Source organism: Sapajus apella, unplaced genomic scaffold (assembly GCF_009761245.1).
Source record: "Sapajus apella isolate SASKATOON/1434 unplaced genomic scaffold, GSC_monkey_1.0 scaffold40, whole genome shotgun sequence".
Lineage (NCBI taxonomy): Eukaryota > Metazoa > Chordata > Mammalia > Primates > Cebidae > Sapajus > Sapajus apella.
In genome coordinates, this window is record NW_022436980.1 from 1,710,642 (window position 1) to 1,734,595 (window position 23,954).

Here is a 23,954-nt window from a genome sequence, read left to right on the forward strand (position 1 = left end):
ACATTGTTGTGAGGCAGACAGCCCACCCACAGGGCCAGGATCATCTTTTCCAAACAGTAACTCTCTGAGGTGAGTGTTATCCCAGAGAAGTTAAGTAATTTGTACTTAAGTATTATGAAGTTAAGTATTAAGTACAAATTACTTAACTGTGATAATTTATAATAAGCACAGATACATTTAATAAGCACAGATAAGTACAAATTACTTCTCTGTGATAGTAGTTAAATACACAGCTGATAAGGCACAGAGAAGTTAAGTAATTTGCCTGAGGTCATAAAGAGCTGGGATTTAAAGCAGGATGAGCCAGCCCCAGAATCAATGCTCTGAACAATACTCTACAGCAACAACTCCTGAGAGGCACTGGGACCATGGCATCATGGCTGAACACAGGATACAATGATAGTGGAGGGGCTAGCCCTTACTTCCCCTTGTGCACATTACCACACTGCACAAGTGCTGCTTCAATCAGGAAGGAGTGTGGCAATAAGGGTACAGCAGAGGTCACTACTGAAGGCCGTCTTGATGTTAGAGACCAAGCCAAGCATACGAGTTCAGGTCCTTGGAGAAGAAGATACCAATATAAGACAAAAATGTGCAAGAGATTTATTGAGCTAACACCTGTAAAGAATAAGGAGTACTGGAGAAGGCAGGAAGAGCCTTTAGACTGCAGTGCACATCTGACACCTGCAAAAAAGAACAGGCAGGAAAAGGAGGGTTACATAGAAAGAGTCTCAGCCTGCAGCACAGTTTCTAGAATCTTCTGATCAGGCCAATGGGGACTCCTCAAGCAAAAGTCTTTTGTGACAGCAGATCTGTGTTTTGTAGGAATGAGCCCGCATTAGCAGCCATATCCTGCTCAGTCATTAGCTGGGGTCAGCTTCAGCACAAAGACAGAGGTAAATTCAGAAGGCGACAGCTGGAGCCATCAATCATGTTCCCTACAGCAGAAGACCTGAGGGCTGTTTTCCTGGCCACCCACACAGAGGCCAGAGATAGTTAATCCAGGGTGCTCTTGTGCATGGCATGAATACAGCTGTCATTGAGAGAGAACTTTCCCTTTCTTTCACATCCAACATCTAGTACAGTGCTCTCCAAGAGGGGTCAGAGTGGTCCCTTCCAGAACCACCTGCCTCAGAATCACCCAATTGACTTGGGACAGATTGCTGGGCCCACCTTAGACACACAGAATGAGAATCACTGGAACTGGGCCCAGGACACTTCAGTGCCAGAAGGCTCCTCAGGTGATTGCACCCATGCTAGAACTGCTAGTCTTCTGTTAATACTTAAAATAGCCATGTCCATTTCACCAGTGAAGAAACTGAAACAGAGAGGCCAGGGGCCTAGGGACACTGCTTGAGATGGCCAAGGCGAAACAAGATATGCAAGAATTTTATTGGACTAAGCCTTGTCATTCTGAAAACTGAGATTACTTACATATTTTAGAAGGTGAGGATGAGACCCTTCTGTCTGGAGACACTGAGAGAACCACAATTCATATTCAGTGTATACTGTCTGTCTCCCCTAAGGAGAATGTCAGCCTCTGAAAGGCAGAGTCCTGGCCTGTTTTGCTCACTGAGATATCCTAGTACTTAACACAGTGATTGCCACTCAGCCGATGCTCAATAAATATTTGCTACGGGAAGGCACTATTCAACCGGTAGGGTGTGCTGGTCAGTCTCCACCCCTCTTTCGAGAGGGGGTCCTACTCATCCATGTTAAAGGGGAGTCAGATGGTTTTATTTGTCTAGGACCTGGATACACAAGGAGCAAGTGACCAGGGAATCAATGTTCAAAATTCTGAAATGCAGTGGTATGATAATGGCTCACCACAGCCTCGACCTCTTGGGCTCAAGCAATCCTCCTGCCTCAGCCTCCTGTGTAGCTAAGAATACAGGTGCACACCACCAAGCCCAGCTAATTTAATTAATTAATTAATTAATTGAGACAGGGTCTTCCTTTATTATCCAGGCTGGAGTGTGGTGGCATAATCATGGATCACTGCAGCCTCGACCTCCTGGCCTCAAGTGATCCTCCCACATCAGCCTCTCAAGTAACTTGGAGTACAGGCACCTACAACCTTGTCTGGCTAATTTTTTAAAATTTTTTTGTAGACGTGTGGGTCTTGCTGTATTCCCCAGGCTGATCTCAAACTTCTGGTCTCAAGCAATCCTCCTATCTCAACCTCAAAGTACTGAGATTAGAGGTGTGAGCCACCATACCTGGCCTAACATGTATTTTTTGTTAATGGCTCTACACATACATGCCTTTAAAAAAAAAATACAAAAATATGGTTAAAAAAAATCTCCATTCTCGGCTGGGCGCGGTGGCTCACGCCTGTAATCCCAGCACTTTGGGAGGCCGAGGCGGGTGGATCATGAGATCAAGAGATCGAGACCATCCTGGTCAACAAGGTGAAACCCCGTCTCTACTAAAAAATACAAAAAATTAGCTGGGCATGGTGGCATGTGCCTGTAATCCCAGCTACTCAGGAGGCTGAGGCAGGAGAATTGCCTGAACCCAGGAGGCGGAGGTTGCGGTGAGCCGAGATCGCGCCATTGCACCCCACCCTGGGTAAAAAAAGCGAAACCCCCTCTCAAAAAAAAAAAAAAAAAAAAAAAAAAATCTCCATTCTCTTCCCCCAAGTTTCCCAGATCCTACAGAAATCAGGCATTGTCATCATTTTCTTGCATATCCTCCTAAAGATATTCTATCTCATGCTTCTTAGATTTTTACACCCTTCTTTTGACCTTTTTTTTTTTTTTTTTTTTTTTTTTGAGACAGTGTCTCTCTCTGTTACCCAAGCTGAAGTGCTGTGGCGTAGTCGTGGCTCACTGCAGCCTTGCTTTCCTGGGCTCAAGTGATTCTCCCACCTTGGCCTCCCAAGTAGCTCATATAGGTACATAGCACCATGCCACCTAATCTTTCTTCCCTCTTTCCTTTCCTTCCTTCCTTCCTTCCTTCCTTTGTTCCTTCCTTCCTTCCTTCCTTCCTTCATTCCTTTGTTCCTTCCTTCCTTCCTCTCTTTCTTTTTTCTTTCTTTCTTACTTTGTAGAGACAGGGTTTTGCCATGTTCCCCATGCTGGTCTTGAACTCCTGGGCTTAAGTCATCTTCCCACTTTTGCCTCCCAAAGTGCTCAGATTACAGGTGTGAGCCACCACACCCAGCCTTACACAAACTCTTTTGAATGTTGAGTTTCATACTAAACAAAATACTTTGGAGCTCATTCTTCTTTTAAGGTTGCATGGAATTCTATCAGATAGAATATGTCATGAAATTTTAGTGCTCAACCCTAAATGGCTCAAGCCCTTATCCTATCTGATTTTCAAAAAGTCCAATCTTTTGCCAGATTCCTCTCCAATTTGAGGTGAAGAGCTTGATTATGGAGTCTCTCCACTCCTGCTGTCCTATATGTCCTGCATGTGGACATGGGTACATGCACACACGCACACACACACACACACACACACACCCCTTCTCAGAACAAGTCAACAATACAAGTGTAGTGCAGGACAGTTTTCGAGGCCTTGGACTGGGCCCAGTTCTTCCCACTTTCTGGCTTGTAGCTCTCAAGAATAATTAGAATGTGCTGGGAATCCAACATCCTGGGATCTGTTCTAGTCCCTCCACTACCCCACACCCCCAAAACAAGATGTCCTTCAATGCTTTAGCCCAGTGATTCTTGTTTCCCTTGGGTATAAAACCCAGGGTGAGCTGCCTTCCTGGAGTCCTCAGCGCTGGTGCAGGTGGGCATGTGCAGATGAGGCTCCGTGTGCCCCAGGAAGCTTTCCTAAGCCTTGGGGGACTGTCTCACGTGAATTTCAGGCTTCTGTTGTCTGCTGCCTAGCTGTAAGTAATAAGCTGGATTCCTGTAACTTATTGCATGCACAGGTATTCTGTCTCCCCAAACTCAGACAAAGCACAGTGAACATGCTTTTCACACAGGATAGTCTAAAACCTTACAGAGAAAGAGAACATTTCATGCCACTAATGCACCAAACCACATTATTTTATCTTTCATTTAAAAACATCTATATTCTGTCTCCATTTTTCCAGAACGAATAAGTAGAGACCAGCTTTACATTAGCCCAGACAAAAGGTCACTTGTGGTTTTGCCAGAATAGAGAAGCTGTGAACCTCCCAGGTGATGCCAAGCCTGCAAATGCTGAAAATTATTTGTAGCTTTAAATTGACACTTTGGTACTAAAATTCTATGGTTTAGTGTTTATCCCCTGAGATCTCCTAACTTCAAAGTAAAATTGTGAACCTTAAGGGCTTATCTTTGGGTGTACATTATGGCAAGGGGGTATTGTGAGAAGGTTGAAGGGAAGGAAAACCCTGTAAGCCCCTGGGTTGTGTCCAAAGTTTCCCAAATGAGAGAGAACACTGGCGGGAGGTGGTTATCTGAGAATTTCCCTGGGCCTCTCCTTTCATGACAGATTGGTAAAAAAGAAGACACTAGATACACTTTAAAAAAGTTATCAGTAATATATAGATGTACATGTTAACATATCTTTTCCCATTTTTTTGTTTAACTGCTTATTATATGCTAGATACTATGCTGGGTGAATTGTACCACAATCCCACAAGATAGATACTATCATTAACCCCATTTTCCACGTGCAGAAACAGGCAGTGCAAGAATGAATAACTTGCCCAAGGCTACTCAAAGTGGCAGAGGATGGATTTGAATTTGAAAAACTACCACCAGCAACAGGTCCTTATCCATTCCACTGAATTTAGGCTACCTACTCTCACCCTCACATACTCCTCAAAGTGGGCATTATTAGCCTCAACTTATATTAGTCCTGAGCAACCTGAGGCTTGGAGGGATCTGGTGGCAGAGCCGGGTTTCAATGGCAGCTCCCTGGAAAATATCAGTGGAGCAGGCCTTTTCTTAGTCCTAATTACATAGCAATTACCATGTTCCTGCAACAGGGAAAAAAATTCACGCCTTCAGAACACCCTCCTCCTAGGTCTCCTGGATTCAGGGCTGGTGGAATAACAGACACTAAAGAGTCTATCTCACCCCAGAATGTCACCTCCACTAGAGTAGTCTCCAAAGGAAAGTGTCTTTTAGAGGGAAGATAGAGTAAGAAGACACAGCCAGTCCCTGAAGTGGGCCAACAGATGGACTGTGTTACTTCCACCTGCTGGCATTGACGATGGGGAGGAGGGTTGTCGATATACCAATCAAAATGATGGGAAACACTGCTTTGAAGCATGGTTCTGTATTAGTAAATACATGTTTCTATCCACAGCTCTTTAGATTGTGAGACCAAAGGATTCTTTCTTCGCTCTTATCTCCAAGTCAGACAACTCCATTTTAGACTCGTGTTCTTTGGGTATTAGTATTGACAGTCCATGGGCTCCAAGCTCAAATACCCTGAGAGGGGTCACTTGCCTGAGACCACCAGCTGGTACAGACGACGACCTCAAGGCCCACAAAGGTGAAGGACCTTGGCAAGTGAGGACAGATGTCACCAAACACAGTGCGAACATTTATGTGTAGATCATGTCCAAAGCATTAGGTGGAGTCACCACAGTCGCCAAGGAGCAGAATGAGTGCAGAGGTTGAGGAGCTGCCTGAGAACGGGAAAAAGCCTGAGAGGAGAGTGAAGATTCTCTGCCCACTTCATAATTGTTCCTGGACTCACTCTGTCTCTTCCCTACCCCTGCTCCAAGTGTGGATCTCAAACCCACATCTAGCTTTTCTCTTGACATCACCACTTAGTTGTAGGAAGGTGAAAAGAGCACAGGCTTATACTGTCACCATATTACACCATTTTGATTCTAAGGAATGATTTTCTAATACTTAAACAGCTAACAAGTAGAGTGTAGTAGAGTGTGTACAAAGAAAATGAGCTTTAAAGACTGTGGTATGATGATATAGTAAGAAATATGTATTTGGTCTCCAACCCTGAGTTTCTGGTGCAGAGCTCCTAAAACCCTTGTAGATAGGGGTGCTAATCTTCTGTTCAAATATCTGGTCTTTGACCCTGGTTCCTGACACAGAACTCCTAAATCCTTTGATATTTCCTGGGTGAGAGGAGCATCTTTTGTTCTAATAAGGTGACTTTTTGGTGGACTCCTAGATAGCCTCTGGATGGGGGCTTGTTGCCAGAGGAATCAATCATGTGATTAGAGGGTTGCAACTTTCGTCCCCACCCACCTCATGACCTGCAGGGAGGGATAGGGGCCTAAAGGCTGAGTTGATTCAGAATCGCCAATGATTTAGTCAATCATGCCAACATAATAAGCCTCTATAAAAACCTAAAAGGGCCAGGTGTAGTGTCTCACGCCTGTAATCCCAGTACTTTGGGAGGCCGAGGCAGGTGGATCACGAGGTCAAGAGATTGAGGCAGGAGAATTGCTTGATGCTGGGTGGTGGAAGTTGCAGTGAGCTGAGATCGCTCCATGGCACTCCAGACTGGTGACAGAGCAAGACTCTGTCAAAAACAAACAAAAACAAAAAAACCTAAAAGGACTGTGTTTGGAGAGCTGAACCCATGGGGCTTCCTAAAGGGTGGTGTACCTGGCAAGGTCATTGAAGCTCCACACCCCTTCCCCATGCTTTGCCCTATGCATCTCTTCCACCTGGCTAGACATTTGTAGCCTTTGTAATATCCTTTATAATAAATCAGTAAACTAAGCGTTTTCCTGAGTTCTGTGAGCCACTCCATCAATTTAATCAAACCTGAGGGTTTTGTGGGAACTCTGATTTACAGCTGGTTGGTCAGAAGCACAGGTCACAACCTGGAACTTGTGGTCGGCATCTGAAGCAGTGGCGGTGGGGGCAGGGAGGGGGAGGTAGTCTTGTGCCTTAACTTGTGGAATTTGATGCTATCATCCAGAACATAGCATCAGAATTGAATTAGAGGACAACCACTTGGTGTCTGTCAGAAACTTGCTTGGTGTGTGGGGTAACAACTCCCACACCTTTTGGTGTAGAAGTGTGAGTGCTGTGTGAGACTGGGAAAAGCACCTTGGTTTGTTTCTTTTCCATCATTTGTAGGACAAATAGACCTGGTTTTAAACCCCAGCTCTATCTCATCCTGTGAGACTTTGGATAGATGGCAACCTCTCCGAGCCCAATTTCTTCATCTATTAATGGGTTATTGTGAATGATCTGACACACAGCAATACTCTCTTCTTCTCTTCCTAATCCTTCTCCAAAAGGAAAGAGCCTCACTTACTCCCTAAGTGTTACTCTTCCCAATCCCAAGCCCAAAGAGTAAAATAAATGATGGTAGGCTGCTCCCCAGTCCCTATCTAAAAGACCTGTGGGTCCTCAGCCTGACCCCAGGCAGCCATTGTTGAGGAGCTGGCCCAGGAGCCTGGTTGGATTGCGAAGTCAGTCCCCATTCCTTCCCCTCAATTTCCTACTAGCTCAGTGGCTGTTTTAAAAAGACTCAAAGGCTGGTCACAGTGGCTCATGCCTGTAATCCCAGCACTTTGGGAGGCTGAGGTGAGTGGATCACCTGAGGTCAGGAGTTCGAGATCACTCTGACCAACATGGAGAAACCCCATCTCTACTAAAAAAAAAAAAAAAAAAAAGTAGCTGGGCGTGGTGGCACATGCCTGTAATTCCAGCTACTTGAACCCGGGTGGCAGAGGTTGTGGTGAGCTGAGATCACGCCATTGCACTCCAACCTGTGCAACAAGAACAAAAACTCGTCTCAAAATAAATAAATAAAAGAATAAAAAGATGCAAGTTTATTTGTTCCAGAGAGGTACAGAAAGAAGAACGAGGCGGTTGGAGAATCTTAGAGAAGGGTGAATGAGGCCAATGCTAATTTTATAGATCTTAAAACAAAACAAAACAAAAACAACTACTGCCAATACTTCTAGACAACATCTAGAAATCTTGGCTAACAAAGAAAGCAAATGAAGCACCATCTCACAGCAGGTCCAAAAAGTATCATTTGAAATGTCACATATGACCTTTTCTTTTCTTTTTTTTTTTTTTGAGACGGAGTTTCACTCATGTTACCCAGGCTGGAGTGCAATGGCGCGATCTCGGCTCACCGCAACCTCCGCCTCCTGGGTTCAGGCAATTCTCCTGCCTCAGCCTCCTGAGTAGTTGGGATTACAGGCACGCACCACCATGCCCAGCTAATTTTTTGTATTTTTAGTAGAGACGGGGTTTCACCATGTTGACCAGGATGGTCTCGATCTTTTGACCTCGTGATCCACCCGCCTCTGCCTCCCAAAGTGCGGGGATTACAGGCTTGAGCCACCGCGCCCGGCCTCACATATGACCTTTTCTGTTGTTCAATACACATATGTTAACTTGATAAGCATGGCAAATTCACACAATGTGTCAGACCATCTTTATTGATTTACCCTAACGTTATGCATAAAGTTTATCTCTTTCCCCCGTTCGTTCTCATCCTCCCTTCTCTGTCCCTCCTTTCTCTGACACATACACACATACACATTCACACACACACACACACACACACACACACAAAGGAAGTAAGGTCAGCAGCTGAGTGTGAAGTTTGGGGTGGAGGTTTTGAGGTTTGAGAAAAAGAAGTCTGAAAGTCGGACCTCTTTTTGAAATGTGCCTGTGATCAAGACTGATATTTGGTGAAGCAAATCTAATAGGATCTCTTAAGAGCTTTTTCCTGTTGTCTACAATTATAGCGAAAGCCCTGCACTAGGAAACAACAAATGCTAAGATACTCCCTGCATCTCCTACCTCCCTACCCCCTACAACACACACACCCTCCTCCACCGTGTTCTAAAGAGACTGGAAAGACTTGGAAAAACATTCCTGTGGGATGAACTAGGAGGTTGCAGAACTGCTATCCTCAGACCTCATTTCCCCACTGCTCTCAGCTGAAAACCAGGGATTTCGCAAATGAAAAATCATGTTCTGTGGTTTTCTCAAAAGGAGAAGGAAAAGACTCTGTTCCTTCCCCCACCCCTAAGAACAAGCCAAATGAGAGCAAGCCTACTGGCTGGACTGAGGGTGACCAAATGAATGTGACGATGGCATCTCATTTCCCAGGTGGATGTCTGCTGGGCGGCATGCGCCTAGGATTGACTCAGAAGACACACAGCACCATACAACAGGATTGGTGTGGTGACGAGGCCAGGACAGACAGTGAGTGAGGAGAAGGTGGCCAAGTGCCTGAACAATCAAAGCAGGTTTCACCCAGGAAGCTCTATGATCTGAGTTGGGACTTGAAGGACAAGTAAGAATTTATCAGGTAGACAAGGAGAGGGAAGGCCATCAAGAAATGAAGAAAGCGTGATGTATTCATTAGAACATAATTAGACCATGATTAGTTTAGCATAGACAGTTTGTAATTCGTAAAGATAACTCTGGAGGGTAATGAGGGAAGCACCAGATAGGAGGCTATTTCATAACACTCAGTTGATACTGATTAATGCCTATCGCCTGCTCAAGCACTGTGCTAGGTTCTGTCTATAAAAAATACAAACAAGCAAATAGACTGTAATAAAATTGGTAACGTGTTAACTGCCATGATGAGGAGAGTCTGGAGAAGCAGCTCAGAGCAGCATCTCCCCAGACCTGAGCAGCTTGGATTGCAGAAATCCAGCTGAAAAATCCTCAGTGCAAGAAGGTAATAGAGGTGATACAGGTAATAGAGGTGATAGATTTAGAGTGTATTTAAGGAGGTAGACCAGCCTGGCAGATATTGTTAGGACCCCACATATATCCCTCACTGTCCCATGCCCCTTACAGCTTGCCCCTGCAAGTATCTCTTGAGTCTTTACCGAAGACATTCAGGTTTGGCTTGTACAAAGGGCAAGTCAAGAAGTACCAGGTAGTTAGCATCCCTGGCAGTGGTCCTCAAACAGTGGCAGGTGGAGGACAGTGAATAAATACCCCGGGTTTGCTTGCCCTTCAAATGGGGCAACTCTGAGGACTGCTTTAGACAGAGGACTCAGATGGCAGAGTGCCAACTGCCCACAGTGCAAACCTGCTCATTAACAGACCTTGTACTAGCTCCCTTCCCTTCCTGGTCTCACTTCCCCATTCTCCTACCAGTATTTCCTGGAATCATCTCCCAAGTAAACTGCTTATATTCAGATGTTTGTCTCAGAGTCTGCTTTGTGTGAGCCTAATTTGAGACAAACAGAAAAAACTTTTAGAATAAGTAGATGATGAAAATGAAGACTCAAATAAGAGGTTATGAGATTTTTTACTTGGGAGACGTTGACCCCAACAACTGAGCTAGACTCTTCGGTGTAAGAAGAGGGATAGATTCTAGAAGAACAGGATGAGCCTGAAAACACTGAGCTTAAGGTGCCCAAGGGACTTGTTATCTCAAAATTCCCAGAGTACAAGGTTGAGACTCTTGACTTTGGAAAAAGTGAAAAGAAATAGCAGAAAAGGAAATACACAAAAGAAGAATCCATCAGAAACAAACATCACATCTCCCTAAAGGGAAGTTACAGTGTCTTCCTTTGATCCGAGAGAATATAAAGCCCTTGCTGTCTCTTCCAGCCGGTTTCTGTATTCTAGTTCCTCATAGTTGGAGGGACTCACTCCTTTAAAACCATTCAGAACTCCCCACCAGCAACCAGCAATGGCAGCTGTAGAATCACTGTCTCCACCATGGAAAAAGGCTCGATGGGCAAGCTCCTTCCAGGAGTCTCCTGCAGCAAGGAGAGCATCATAGGCAATCATGGGGGCATCATGCCCACTGCTGCCACCCCAGCCAGAGTAGCTCACAGAGGTGTAGAACTGATCCCTCTCCTTCACACCGAAGGACTCTGGAAAGGTAGGGGCTGATTCTCCATCCAAAATCCCTCGAAGTTTTAGGTAATTTTCCCAGCTGGTTTGGAAGTAGGACCTGTAGAAAGGAAAAAAAAACCTAGAGTCAATTGAAAAAATAAAGTGAAAATTCATACAAAAAGCACCAGATGGATGTGTGAACAGAGAAAATTCCAACATAATTTCGGCTTCTTGCACTAGTATCATAAACTCTTTAAACATCAAAATTATCTCTATATAAGTGCCATTCATTCAATACATTTTTCAAAAGGTTCTATATAAGGCATTGATCCTGTTGCTAAATAAAGAAGATATATATCAAGTTAAAGGGTAAGAAATAAAGGTTTATTTTTCCTGTGTAGTTGAGAGTAATGTCATGTGTCACCTTTCAAGGGGGAACTTCAGGACATCACAACTGTGGGTGACTTCATCAGAAAGCCTCTTTTTATTCTAAGAAAGAGAATGTGAAGTGAACTCACAAGAAGGGGAATATGTGGATTTACTACTTATTAGTTAGCTAGTGAAAAAACCTATCTCTGGCATTTTAACCAGAATATTCAAAATATTATTTGTGTACCAAGACAACATTGAAAAAGCAAATTCCAGGAAAGTAGAAAATAGGCACGAAAATTCGTGGTAGCATAGGAAAGCCACAAAAACTACAGGATCTCTGTGTAAGAGGAAGCACCGCAGCTGCCCTGGCCATTGAAGTGTCCACTTGGCTATCTTGGGCGATCATTACTGGAAGGGAACTTGAAATCCTTCAAAGGTGGGTAGAAAGAGGACTGGTCAGTGAGAACAATGAGGGTTGCTGTGATCTCTGAATCCAAGACATATATGTGCAGGTGGATGTGCACACACAGATTCAAGCATGTTCAAGCAGGGCATGCACCTAGAGACTCACCAGTGTTGAAGATTTTCCTCTACAAAGTAGCCTGATTGGACAATGTACTTTTTAGCTTCTGGTAGTAGCTCCATCAGTCCTTTTCCCCACTGCAAGGGTGGTCTGCCATTCACAGCGTAGGCTGTAAAAAGAGCAGACGCAAGGGCCCCCAGGTAGCCTGTTGGGTGGTGGTGAGTCATCCGACCGCTCTCAATGCTCACTTGGATCAGTGTGTCCAGCTGGCTGGGGTGTGGGAACCTGAGACCGATGCACATGGCCCGCATGGCAGCCCCACAACCGCCCTCATGGCTGTTGAAGGGAATCCTCCAGCCATTGGGCTTGTCGGGCTTCAGCTGCAGGGCATTGTGCACTGAGGCATTACCTGGGGAAGAGTCATATAGGGGATAGGAGTTAGCATAACCAAAGCAAAGGCCCCAGCAGGAATAAAGAACTAAACTCTGTCTCCAAGTATTTTTTTTATGAAAAGGGAAAGCCAAAAAATATGATGAATGCCCCCAAACTCCAAATCCCACCCAACAATGTGTCTTTCTTTATATATAACCCTTGGTATGATAATGCTAATAAAAGCAGCAGACTTATATAGGGACCCTGGGAATTTTTACCAGTTACTACTGAGATATCACAACAAATTTAAGAAGTAAGCATATCATTCTCTTTTTTAAATAAATAAGACTTTTAAGCTCAGTGCTTAAGAAACTTCCTCAAAATCACATAAGTAGTTAGTGGCTGGGTAAAATCCATCAGACTCCAAAGCCCAATCCCTTACAGAGTCCAATAAGAACCTCACAATTGGAATTCCTGAATATCAAAAAGGGGGGAAAGGGCCAAAAATTCTAGAGTGAAGCCCTGGGCTCAGATAAGGAGCAGTGGATTCAGGGGAACAATGTGCCATTGGTGAGTCACTGAACCTCTGGGCCACGGCCATCCCCTCGTGACAGTGATGTAAGCAGGCTTATGTCACCGACCTTTCCTACTGGGGACCTGTGAATACGCATGTGAGCCAAGTGATGGCAGCGACATACAATGGAGTGTGGCTCTGCTGTTCCTTTACTGGTCAGTGTATTCACAACAATGTTCACGGATGCCACAGGTGGACAAAAAAAACTTTCCACTTGCTAAAATGAAGAGCTATCAGATGCCGAGAAAGAATAACCAGAGACTGGCATCCAAAGCCAATCCTTGGGGTGACAGGGCCCCCTAGGTATGGTGGTGGGAAGCTTTCATCAGGAGGTGTTATGCGCTGAATTGTGTCCCCACATTTCAAATGCTGTAGCTCTAAGTACCTCGATTTGGAGACAGGGCCTTTAAAGAGGTGATAAAGCTAAAATGTGGCCTTTAGGGAAGGCCCTCATCTAATCTGCCTGGTGTCCTTATATGAAGAGGAATGTGGACACACAGAAACACCAGGAATGCATGCACACAGAGGAAAGACCATGTGAGGGCACAGCAAGGAGGCGGCCGTCTGTAAGCCAAGGAGAGGCCTCAGAAGAAAGCAAATGTCAGTACCTTGACTTGGACTTTCAGCTTCCAGAGCTGTGAGAGCTAAATTTCCATTGTTTCAGACACTCAGGCGATGGCATTTTGTTATGGCGGCCCTGGCAGCCTCGAATAGGAGAGGTGGGTCAGCTGGGCCAGGGAAAATCACCCGCTGGCCCAAGTGGCTGTAACAAGTTGCCAAAGTGGGCAACAACCACTTGTGGGCAAATCTGTGACCAGAAGTCTCTACAAAACCCTTTGCATTTTTTTTTCCTTGAGATGGAGTCTCACTCTGTCACCCAGGTTGGAATGCAATGGCACAATATGGGCTCACTGCAACTTTAGCCTCCAGGGTTCAAGCGATTTTCCTGCCTCACCCTCCTGAGTAGCTGGGATTACAGGCGTGCACCATCACACCCAGCTAATTTTTGTGTTTTTAGCAGAGATGGGGCTTCACCATGTTGGTCAGGCTAGTCTTGAACTCCTGACCTCAGGTGATCTGCCTGTCTCAGCCTCCAAAAGAGCTAGGATTACAGGCAAGAGCCACCATGCCCAGCTGTATTTTCTTTACAAAGAAAAAATACACATTTTTCTTTTTACTTATTCATCACAGAAAACTTAGAAATACAAATAAGTAAAAATAAAAAAACTATAAATACTCTCATCACCCAGATATAATTAGTAACATCTTTGTACATGTTCTTTAAGACCCTTCCCAACACAGAGATACATATCTATTTTTTAATAAACTCCTGGGCTTAAGAGATTCTCTCATCTTGGCCTCCCAAATTGCTAGAATGACCCACCACCGTGGCTGTTGTTTCTATTTTTATTGCATTGACAAACACTATTGTCTCTGTTATTTAAATCTCCATCAACCTTCTTAATGATTTCCTTGGGCCTGTTTTATTCTTTGCCCACTTTGCACCTCCCACCAGTTGTGCTCACCTGGTGCCCGGCCATCCATGTCTTCCATGCAGTCTTGATAATGCTTAGCAAGGAGGTAATACAGTCGAGTCAAATTAGGGGCTTTCCCAGCTTCCACAAGAGCTTCTGCCGTGGCCAAGTGCATCACTGTGTCGTCACTGACTCTCCACCTTCTCACGTCTAGGGCATCTAAGCCGCCCAGCTGGGCCAACTGCCGGTGTATCTTCTCCCCATCCCGGAGGAACTCCCACTTTCCATTGTAGAACCCCAGGGCATCTCCAGCTGCACTCAACACCATAGCAGCCACATACCTCTCCATCAGTCCGTCTCACATGCTGGGCTCTGGAGAGGGTGTGCTTGCTGGGAAATTAAGACAAAGGAAATAGGATGAGGAGAAAGAAAAACCAGAAAAAACAATGACTCCGTCTATGCTTTATTGAGCACTCCCTACTTGCAAGGCATTGTATCAATGGCATCTCACGTAATCCTAATCATTGCTCTATAAGGAATGTAAAGCCCATTTTACATACAATCAAATGGAGGATCATGGAGATAATGCACTTTTAGAAATGTTCAGTAACTTGTCTCAGGTCACAGAGCTAATAAGTGGCAGGGCTGGGTTCCCAACATAGGTCCATCTGACTCCAAAGTCTATCACTGTAACTACAACTGTATCTCTTGCCTCTTGGTGAGTAGCAGGCCCACTAAATTCTGCAAGTCAAACCCAGCTCATCATTTTCTCTTTTTAGCTGGGATTTGACCTTAGAAGTGCAAGGCTCTATACTTCCTATTGGTTCACAAAGCGCCTGCACATTCATTGTCTCCCTAGTATTACAGTAGCATAGGAGGGATTACAGCATGCATTTCACAGATAAGAAAATGAAGGCTCAGATAGCTAAATTCACAAAACAAGAGGAGTGGAGGTACTGGAACCCAAATCTTTCGATTCCAGCCAGGCTAGGATGCTTGGTATCACACCACTGAGCCTCAGCCCGGATCTTCTTACCTTGTGCAACCTCTAGGTACCTCAGTCTCCATATTTGTAAAATGGCACTGATTTTAAAAAGTAACAACCTCCTGGATTTGTTGTTACAAATAAATAAATTAAGTTTCATAAAGTTGGATGGGCGCAGTGACTCATGCCTGTAATCCCAGCACTTTGGGAGGCTGAGGTGGATGGATCACCTGAGGTCAGGCATTCGAGATCAGCCTGGCCAACATGGTGAAACCCTATCTCTACTAAAAATTCAAAAATTAGCCAGATGTGGTGGTGCATGCCTGTAGTCCCAGCTACTCAGGAGGTTGAGACAGGAGAATTGCTTGAAACCAGAAGGCGGAGGTTGCAGTGGGCCGAGATCACGCCACTGCACTCCAGCCTGGGCAACAGAGCAAGATCGTCTAAAAAAAAAGCAAAGTTGTTAGAGTGCTTGGCACATAGTAAGCATGTTGTATTATTCACATACAACCAGGGAAAATGGGTGTTCTGTTTTAGAACTAGAACATTTTCTCCCCACAACCTTTCTTTCAACAGCAATGTTTAAATTTTGTTTCTCTTGGAAATGATCAGCTTCTAGAGAATCAGAATCTCGATTAATAATATACCCACCATGAGTGAAATCCCTGGTAAAGCGCTGGCTTCCCTGTTGGTGCATTTCCTAAGAGCCCCCCTCCTTCAGCCAAATCCCCAGGATTCCCTATTTCCTGTGGCTTTCAGGTCAAAGCCCTCCATCCCTTCCAGGCCAATACTTTTATAAGGGGCTGGCAGACTAGCTAATGCTCCCCTCAGGTGAAACTCTTCCCTCCGCTCCCCCTATCTAAACCCTATTTACTTAGGGTCTAGTTCAAGTCATGGGGCTTCCAGAAGTCCTTCTGGAGCTGCATTGCTGTTGGCCATGGAATGCAAGCTGGCAAACCCCTGGAGAAGGAGTAAACGGCGAAGACCGATGTGTTCCAGTACCTGGTTACTTGTAATGCTGAGTTTCTGAGCTCACAAAGGACATTTGTGTTATTAACATAGCTTATTATTTACCATGAAGCCTAGGCACTGAGTGTCTGGGCTGCTAGACCTGACTCTGCTGAGCAGAGCTGTGGGAAAACAGACTCCCGGGACTGCGGTCTGCCCACTGAAAAGAGGGGAAATGCAGGCTCCCGGAAGTCCCGTCCTGCGCTGATTTTCAGACAGTAGCTCCGCTCCTTGGCCTCTGAGGACGAACTTTAACCCTCCATACCTTCCTTCTCAACGTCCTCATTGTCCTTTCTGTAATTCCTTCTGGCTCCACCCTATTGTGTGTTTCTGGTGAGTTACAAGCGAGGCTGGGGGAAGAAGACCAGTATCTTTTTCGGTTGTAAATTCACTTTAACGTTTGCTTTCGGAACGCTGTTAATTCCTTAACTCCCCTGAACTTCACGGGTCACATTCTCGTACCCGAACTATACATTCAGAATTAAGCTCTGATCAGCCGCTTCCGGGCCGTGCCCGGCTCTGGGGAGAAACGGGGCTGTTGACACGCGCCCACGATTTGCAAAACTGGGAATCCTCACGGCTCCGCCACACTCGGAGCGCGCCCGAGGCCGGGGAGGGTAGCGTGGGGCGCGGTGGGGGGCGCGGAGGCGAGCGCGGAGGGGGCGCGCGTACCTGCTCGCAGCGGGGCGGGGAGCGCGCGGGCGAGGGCCGGGGGCGCGCGTACCTGCTCGTAGCCGGGAGAGAAACGCGCGGGCGAAGGGCGCGGCGCGGGCTCCCGGGGCGCGGGAAGAGGCCTGGCTGCTGCTGGTGGTCGGGGGCGCGGGCAGGGGTGGTGCCTGGTCGCCGGGTCCGGGACTACGCAGGTCCTTGGGGCGGCGGGCGAGCGCCCCAGTACCTGAGCTTGGCCGCCGGGTTTAAGCAAATCTCGGAGCCCCCAGGCGGCTTCCTGGCACCGCCCCGCCCTTCTGCACCCAAGCGAAAACGGATGGGACTTCCGTCTCCCGCCCCAAAGGCTCTGAAGGTTCCGGAATGTGGCGACACCGAAAAGCCGGCTGTCACCCGTCAGTGACTCCCGTGTGGCCTCGGCTGATGCCTTCGCCCGTGCTCAGGTCCGGCTTTGCAAGGCTGTGGTGGACCGGGGTGTGCCCAGAGGCTTGGAAGAAGATACTGAGTGCGCCGCCCTTACCAGGGTTCAGGGCCCTCACGCATAAAGTGGGATAATAATATCTGCCTCTTAGAATGGTTAAGGATTCAGTTAATTAATTTTGACTCATCATTTATTTGGCAGCAGCATAGAATTCTTTTACCCTGGTCGTAAATAAAAGCAAAGAAAAACGAAGAGTATTTTTGTCTAAATACATTAAACATGTCACTTCTGAAGCAAATCAGAATCACCATATGCAGGTATTCTGTATACTTCTCCAAAATTTTAAATTTGCTATGTCTGTTGCCTTGCTGTAATGACTAACCTTGATCTGAGAGCTTTTTAAAAAATTGATCCATAATTCGTATATAATGAAGTGTCCTTACACCATGATCAAGATATGGAATATTTCCATTACTTCAAAACGTTCTCTTGTGGCCTTCCCAGTGAATCTCAATCTCCATCTCCAACTCTAGCCTAAGTGACTTTTGAGTGTTTACAAAAATCAAGTTCACCAGTAAGGGAGGCAGAGATCACCTGCCACCCCGCACTCCCCCAACACACACACTCTTCAGCTCTTAGTGGGCTAATCAGCTGGATCTAGAAGCCAAATTTACACTAGGCAGATTAACAAAAGTATACACATGTTATTAATTTTACATGTACATGGGGATGTTAAGTGAAGTCCAAAGAAAGTGGCCAAAGCAAGATGCTTTTATGCTTTTTAGAAAAAGTGATAAATTTAAGAAGAAATGACAGGACAAAGAAAATCTGGCTAGGGTGGTAAAAATTTCTAGGGAAACACATAGGAGATATATGGGGGGGGGGTGGGGTATAAAACAGGTGGAAGATAAGGGTTACTTTGCAAGAATGTTTATTCCATTCCAATGCCACCTCCAGTTCCAAATCTCTGGTGATAAAGGCTATTTTCTCGTCCTGGCATGGAGAGCGTACCTCTCCTAGAGGAATCTTTATTGCTAGCTGCATGCAGGAAGAGACAGTTCAGCTCCTGTTAGGGAACCAGGCTCGTTTGCCTTCACACAATATACCAATCACTAGGCCCACGAGTTTTACACTAGAGAAAGGGTGTATTCACAAGGCAGCCCAGCCAGGAGACTGGAGAACAGTCCTCAAATCTGCCTTTCCAAAAATGGTATTTTAGAACCTGAATCATGAACTGTGAATGGTTTCTATTTTGTCTATGTCTTCTAACATTTCATTATACACATAATATACAAAAATTCTTATTGTAAAAATTAGGTTTCCCTTTACCTCTCTTCCTATTCCCTGACAACTGTTCCATCCCCCTCCTCAGAGATAACTGTAATCATTGACAATTGATGTATATCCTCCTAGCCATTTTACATACATACATGTGCGTTTGTGCATGTGCACACACAGAGCTTTTTTCACGAACATAAATAAGGCTATATATATTCATCTTTTTAAATCTTTTAAATTTTTGTTTGCTTGCTTGTTTGTTTTGAGATGGAGTCTTGCTCTCTACCCACTCTGGAGTGCAGTGGTGCAATCTCAGCCTCCAGGGTTCAAGCGATTCTCCTGCCCCAGCTTCCTAAGTAGCTGGGACTACAGGCCTGCGCCACCAAGCCTGGCTAATTTTTGTATTTTTAACAGAGACAGAATTTTGCTATCTTGGCCAGGCTGGTCTTGAACTTCTGACCTCAGGTGATCCACCCACCTTGTTCTCACAATATGCTGAGATTACAAGCATAAGCCACTGCACCCAGCCTAAAATTTTATTTTTTCAGTTAAGTGTCTTTAAGCTCTTCCCATGTGAGCATGTCTATGTCTACCTCATGGTTTTAAGCAGCTCCATAGTTTTTCCATAAATAGTTATGTCACAATTTAGGGGAAGGAAACGAATACTCCTCTGTAGATGGATATTGAGGATATTTCCAATTTTCTGCCATTGGGAACACTTTTATGCAGAACATCCAGAAACATTTATATTTGTAAATGTGTGTGGGTATTTCTTTTAGGAGAAATTCCTAATAGCTTTCCCAACATTTTGACAATTACACATTACTTTTATAATTAAAAAGTTACTGTATTTATCTTCAAACTCATCAAGTTGTATGCACTAAATACGTACAGCTTTTTGTATGTCAGTCATATCTCAATAAAGTGATTTAAGAAACATATAAACACCATTTTTTGTAATTTAAAAAATATGTTAGAAGCCTAAAAATGAGATGACTTGGGTGCTCTAGAAGAGCAGGGGCTGCTAGGGCCCTAGCATATACTTACACAGCAGGTGTTTAACGTCTGAAGAATATATAAAGATCATTCTTGTAAGTGACAAATCTGTTAAGAACAGCACCATTGTTCCTACCTTATAAATGAAGTGTCTGAAGTATCTTAGAGATCAGATCCAAGTCCTACAAGTTTGTTTCTCAGCAAGAGCCTCAACATAGCAATTGATTGTGTATCAGTGAGTAATGAAGATGCCTATGATGTGTCTTCCTTTATGTGCATGCTTTTTGAACAAAAATGGAATCATTTTGTATATGCAACTTTATATCCTTTAAATAAAACTACTTAGTTTCACATTATAAGCACGTCTCTCTCATTTGCAATAGTATTATGACCGTAATTGATTCCAAATATTCGGATAAGGTCACGCTTTTAGAATAAACTCCCTTTTAGTTTGATACAAAAAAGTCTTAAGACCCTGGTGGTTAGTTCCTCTCCTACCACACTGTGATTAAAACTCCTTCAAAGAAGGCAAACAGGAGCACAGAATCAAAAAACAGAAATTAACTCTTTGCCACTTTTTGGGCCTGAATATGTGATTATACATACATGACTGCCTAAATAATGAGAGGAAAAAAAAAAAAGAAAAGGGAGTTTCCTGTTAACCAGGAAATGGTTAATAGGCAGGGCCTCTTGGACTCACTAGCAGACACAAAATAGCAGAAAAGTTTACAGAAAAACATACCACAGGATAGGACCTCTGTATATATTTGTTAAAATGAATTTAAATGGGGGAAAATGAAGAAAACAGAAGAAAGCTAGTACAGGAGAAATAGGAAACCAAAAGTAGGTGCTCCCATATCCTGTGTTATCAATTCAGTTCAAGATTTAGTGAGCATCTGTGACGGTTAATTTTGTCAACTTGGCTAGGCCACAGCACCCAGATATTTGGTCAAACATTGCTCTAGATGTTTCTGTACAGGTATACTTTAAGATGAAATTCACATCTAAATCAGTAGACTTTGATTAAAGGAGATTACTCTCCCTAATGTGGATGACCTCATTCCAATCAGATGAAGGCCTTAATAGAAGAAAGACATACCTCCCCTAAGGAAGAGGTAATTCTGTCAGCATAGAGCCTTTATATTCAAGTTGCTACTCTTCCCTGGGTCTTCAGCCTGCTGGCCCTGGAGTTTTCGAACCTGCCAGCCTCTACAATTCCATAAGCCAATTCCTTAAAATAAACTGTCTGTCTGCGTGTGTGTGTGTGTGTGTGTGTGTGTCCCCATCCTATTGGTTCTGTTTCTCAGAAAAACCTTGACTAATACAGCATCTAAAATGTGCCAGCCAGCCGGGCGTCGTGGCTCACACCTGTAATCCCAGCACCTTGGGAGGCTAAGGCAGGCAGATCACCTGAGGTCAGGAGTTGAAGACCAGCCTGGCCAACATGGTGAAGCCCCGTCTCTACTAAAAATACAAAAATTAGCTGGGTGTAGTGGTGGCTGCCTGTAACCCCAGCTACTTGGGAGGCTGAGGCAGGAGAATTGCTTGAACCCAGGAGGCAGAGGTTGCAGTGAGCCAAAATCACACCACTGCCCTCCAGCTTGGGTGACAAGATCAAAACTCCAACTCAAAAGAATAAAAACAAATAAATAAATAAATAAAATGTGCCAGCCAAGCACATGCTTGGTGCTTCTTGCAGCTACAGAGGTAGGGCAAAAATCACATGAGGAGAGGAGATGCTGTAGAGTATCATGGCACTTGGAAGTATGGAAAGGGAGAATGTTCAAGGTATACGGTTGGCAAATTAAGAGAGTTAATGTTTATCAGCTCAGTCAGGGTGTTTAGAGCCGGCATACAGAAGATCAGCTCATCAAGGAAGACATGCTCAGAGTCCACTCCTGATTCCAACCAACCACATGGCTGCTGCTCCTTCCTTTTGCAGTTTTGACACAACTAACTATCATTCTGTCCTGATAAGAGACCACCAATCACAGATTGGTTCTGGCCAATCTACAGAAGAGTGAGTGAGGGGTTTTGTGTCCTCTGCTTCACCTTTTAACTTCAGAGGGCTGAGAACTCCACCCTCAGATCATGCTAATGCTGCCTTTTTTTGTGTGTGTGCAAGGGACCCTTGAAGGGGTGTGAAGCTCTCTTGCACATGCACATGTTTATCCTTTCATAAATAATCATAACTCCTCCTATCACTTATTAAATACGTGTATTTCTGTAATCCCAGCTACTTGGGAGGCTGAGGCATAAGAATAGTTTGAACTTGGGAGGTGGAGGTTGCAGTGAGCTGAGATTGTGCCACTGCACTCCAGCCTGGGTGACAGAGTGAGACCTTGTCTCAATAAACAAATAAATAAATAAGTGTATTTGGCCGCCCTGCTCAGCATATATTCCTGTTCCCTTTGCCTTTCCCTCAAAGTGCCCCTTTTTGGCTTCTGGCTGGAAGACTACACTTCTCAGACTGAGAATGGCCACCTGCCGTCTGTAGCCCTTTATGCAAAATAAATCTTCAGTTGACAATAATTTTCTTTTCTTTTTTTTGAGACGGAGTCTGGCTTTGTCACCCAGGCTGGAGTGCAATGGCATGATCCTGGCTCACCACAACCTCCTGCTCCCAGGTTCAAGCAATTCTCCTGCCTCAGCCTCCTGAGTAGCTGGGATTACAGGCACCTGCCACCATGCCCATGAGCCACCACGCCCAGCCGACAATAACTCTAGGGAGGAAGCAGAGGCCAGTGAAGACAGTTGAGTTTATAGTTATATAAACCAAAGATTTCAAAATGGCAGCCAGTTTAGGCACATTTCCTAGTTGTGTCTGGGGCCACTGGAGGAGTCACTCAACTTAAGTTTCACACATGGAGAGAAGTGGGCCTGGAGTCCATGCCCTCTGAACTCCCAGCCAGGACTTCTTCCATTCCCTCTACTGTCACACTTAGAAAAAAATTGAAATGACATGATAGATTAAACATCTATTTCATTAATATATGAACCTTGGCTGGGTGTGGTGGCTCATACCTGTAATCCTACCACTTTGGTAGGCCAAGGTGGGCAGATCATGAGGTCAGGAGTTCGAGACCAGCCTAGCCAACATGGCGAAACCCCATCTCTACTAAAAATACAAAAATTAGCCGGGTGTGGTGGTACATACCTATAATCCTAGCTACTCAGGAGACTGAGGCCAGATAATTGCTTGAACCTGGGATGCAGAGGTTGCAGTGAGGGAAAAAAAAAAAAAAAAAGAACCTCCTGAGCCTGGTTTTTTAAAAAATATTTGCTGGGCTTAGTGGCTCATGCCTACAAACCAAGTATGTTGGGAGGCAGAGGTAGGAAGATCACTTGAGTCCAGGAGTTCAAGACCAGCCTGTGCAATAAAGTGAGACCATGTCTCCACAAAAAAATAAATAAATAAAAGTATCCAAGTGTGGTGGTGCACACCTGTAGTCCCAGCTACTGGGGAGGCTGGGGCAGGAGGACTGCTTGCGCCTGAGAGTTCAAGGTTACAATGAGCTAGGGTCACACAACTGCACAGCAGCCTGGTGACAGAGTGAGACCCTGTCTCTAAATAAATAAATAAATATTCTATATCCCGTCCCCAAAGAGGCTTAAGCCTTTTTTTTTTTTTTTTTTTTTTTGAGATGGAGTCTTGCTCTGTTGCCACGCTGGAGTGCAGTGGCGCCATCTTGGCTCACTGCAACCTCTGCCTCCAGGGCTTAAGCAATTCTCCTGCCTCAGCCTCCCCAGTAGCTGGGATTACAGATACGTGCCACCACAACCAATTAATTTTTTTGTATTTTAGTAGAGATGGAGTTTTACTGTGTTAGCCAGGATAGTCTCCATCTCCTGACCTCGTGATCCGCCTGCCTCGGCCTCCCAAAGTGCTGGGATTACAGGCGTGAGCCACAGCACCCAGCCAAGCCTCTTCGTGATGACAGTCTAAAAGTTGTATTTAAAGAAAAATCTAAGATATGCACTGTAATTCTAACAACTAGGCAGTAATCAAATATAGCAAGAAGTGGAGATGGGAGACTGTATGGAGAGGAGCAAAAGAGATAAGGGGATACAAACTGGTGTTTTAAAAACCTAGGAGTAGCTTCTACCCTTCCCTTCGGAGCAGAAAGAGACCCGAGGGAAATCCACAAATCCATGTGGCTGCCATTCGCTCCTCCCCACAATGCAGTAGGCTGCCCCTGTAGGTCAGGACTTCCCAGCCTTTGCTCTGGAGATCCACCAGTAGTTTTCAAATCTTCTTTGGTGCATTTCCTAGCAGATGACTTCTATTGTTCCCTTTCTCCTGGTTTTGCTGGGATTTCCCACAGGAAGAGAAGCTCAGTGGCCAGCTAAGTCCCAAGTTCTGCTTCCAGGGTTTGCAATGAAACATCAATGCTCCTGCCCACGGTCCCATACTAAGGGGACTTCACTTCCTGCTAAACTCTCAGTAGGTGAAAATACAGCTTCCAGGAAATAAAAAGTGACTGCTTCTTAAACCAAAAGTTTGGGAGCCTTACTGAAGTTATCTTTCCTTCATGCAGTCTCTACCCCACTATCCCTCCACTGGGGTCAACC

The 23,954-nt window shown here is 44.9% G+C and overlaps 1 protein-coding gene across 1 annotated transcript; it reads right to left on the minus strand.

The window, feature by feature from the left end:
• Positions 1-8,314: 8,314 nt before the first annotated feature.
• On the minus strand, positions 8,315-17,724 carry ADPRH (ADP-ribosylarginine hydrolase). The gene is made up of 4 exons (XM_032298977.1): positions 16,917-17,724; positions 14,080-14,418; positions 11,656-12,016; positions 8,315-10,830 (listed from the first exon to the last, which is right to left on the minus strand). The coding sequence occupies exons 2-4, from the start codon at positions 14,375-14,377 to the stop codon at positions 10,416-10,418; spliced, it is 1,074 nt and encodes a 357-aa protein (XP_032154868.1). The 5' UTR covers positions 14,378-14,418; positions 16,917-17,724; the 3' UTR covers positions 8,315-10,415.
• Positions 17,725-23,954: the final 6,230 nt, after the last annotated feature.

Coding starts and splice junctions, on each gene's coding strand:
- ADPRH (XM_032298977.1), bottom strand. CDS start 14,377: ATGGAGAGGTATGTGGCTGCTATGGTGTTGAGTGCAGCTGGAGATGCC. Junction 12,017..14,079: donor CATGGATGGCCGGGCACCAG/GTGAGCACAACT, acceptor ACTCTTCCCCAG/GTAATGCCTCAGTGCACAAT. Junction 10,831..11,655: donor GAGGAAAATCTTCAACACTG/GTGAGTCTCTAG, acceptor TCCTTTCTACAG/GTCCTACTTCCAAACCAGCT.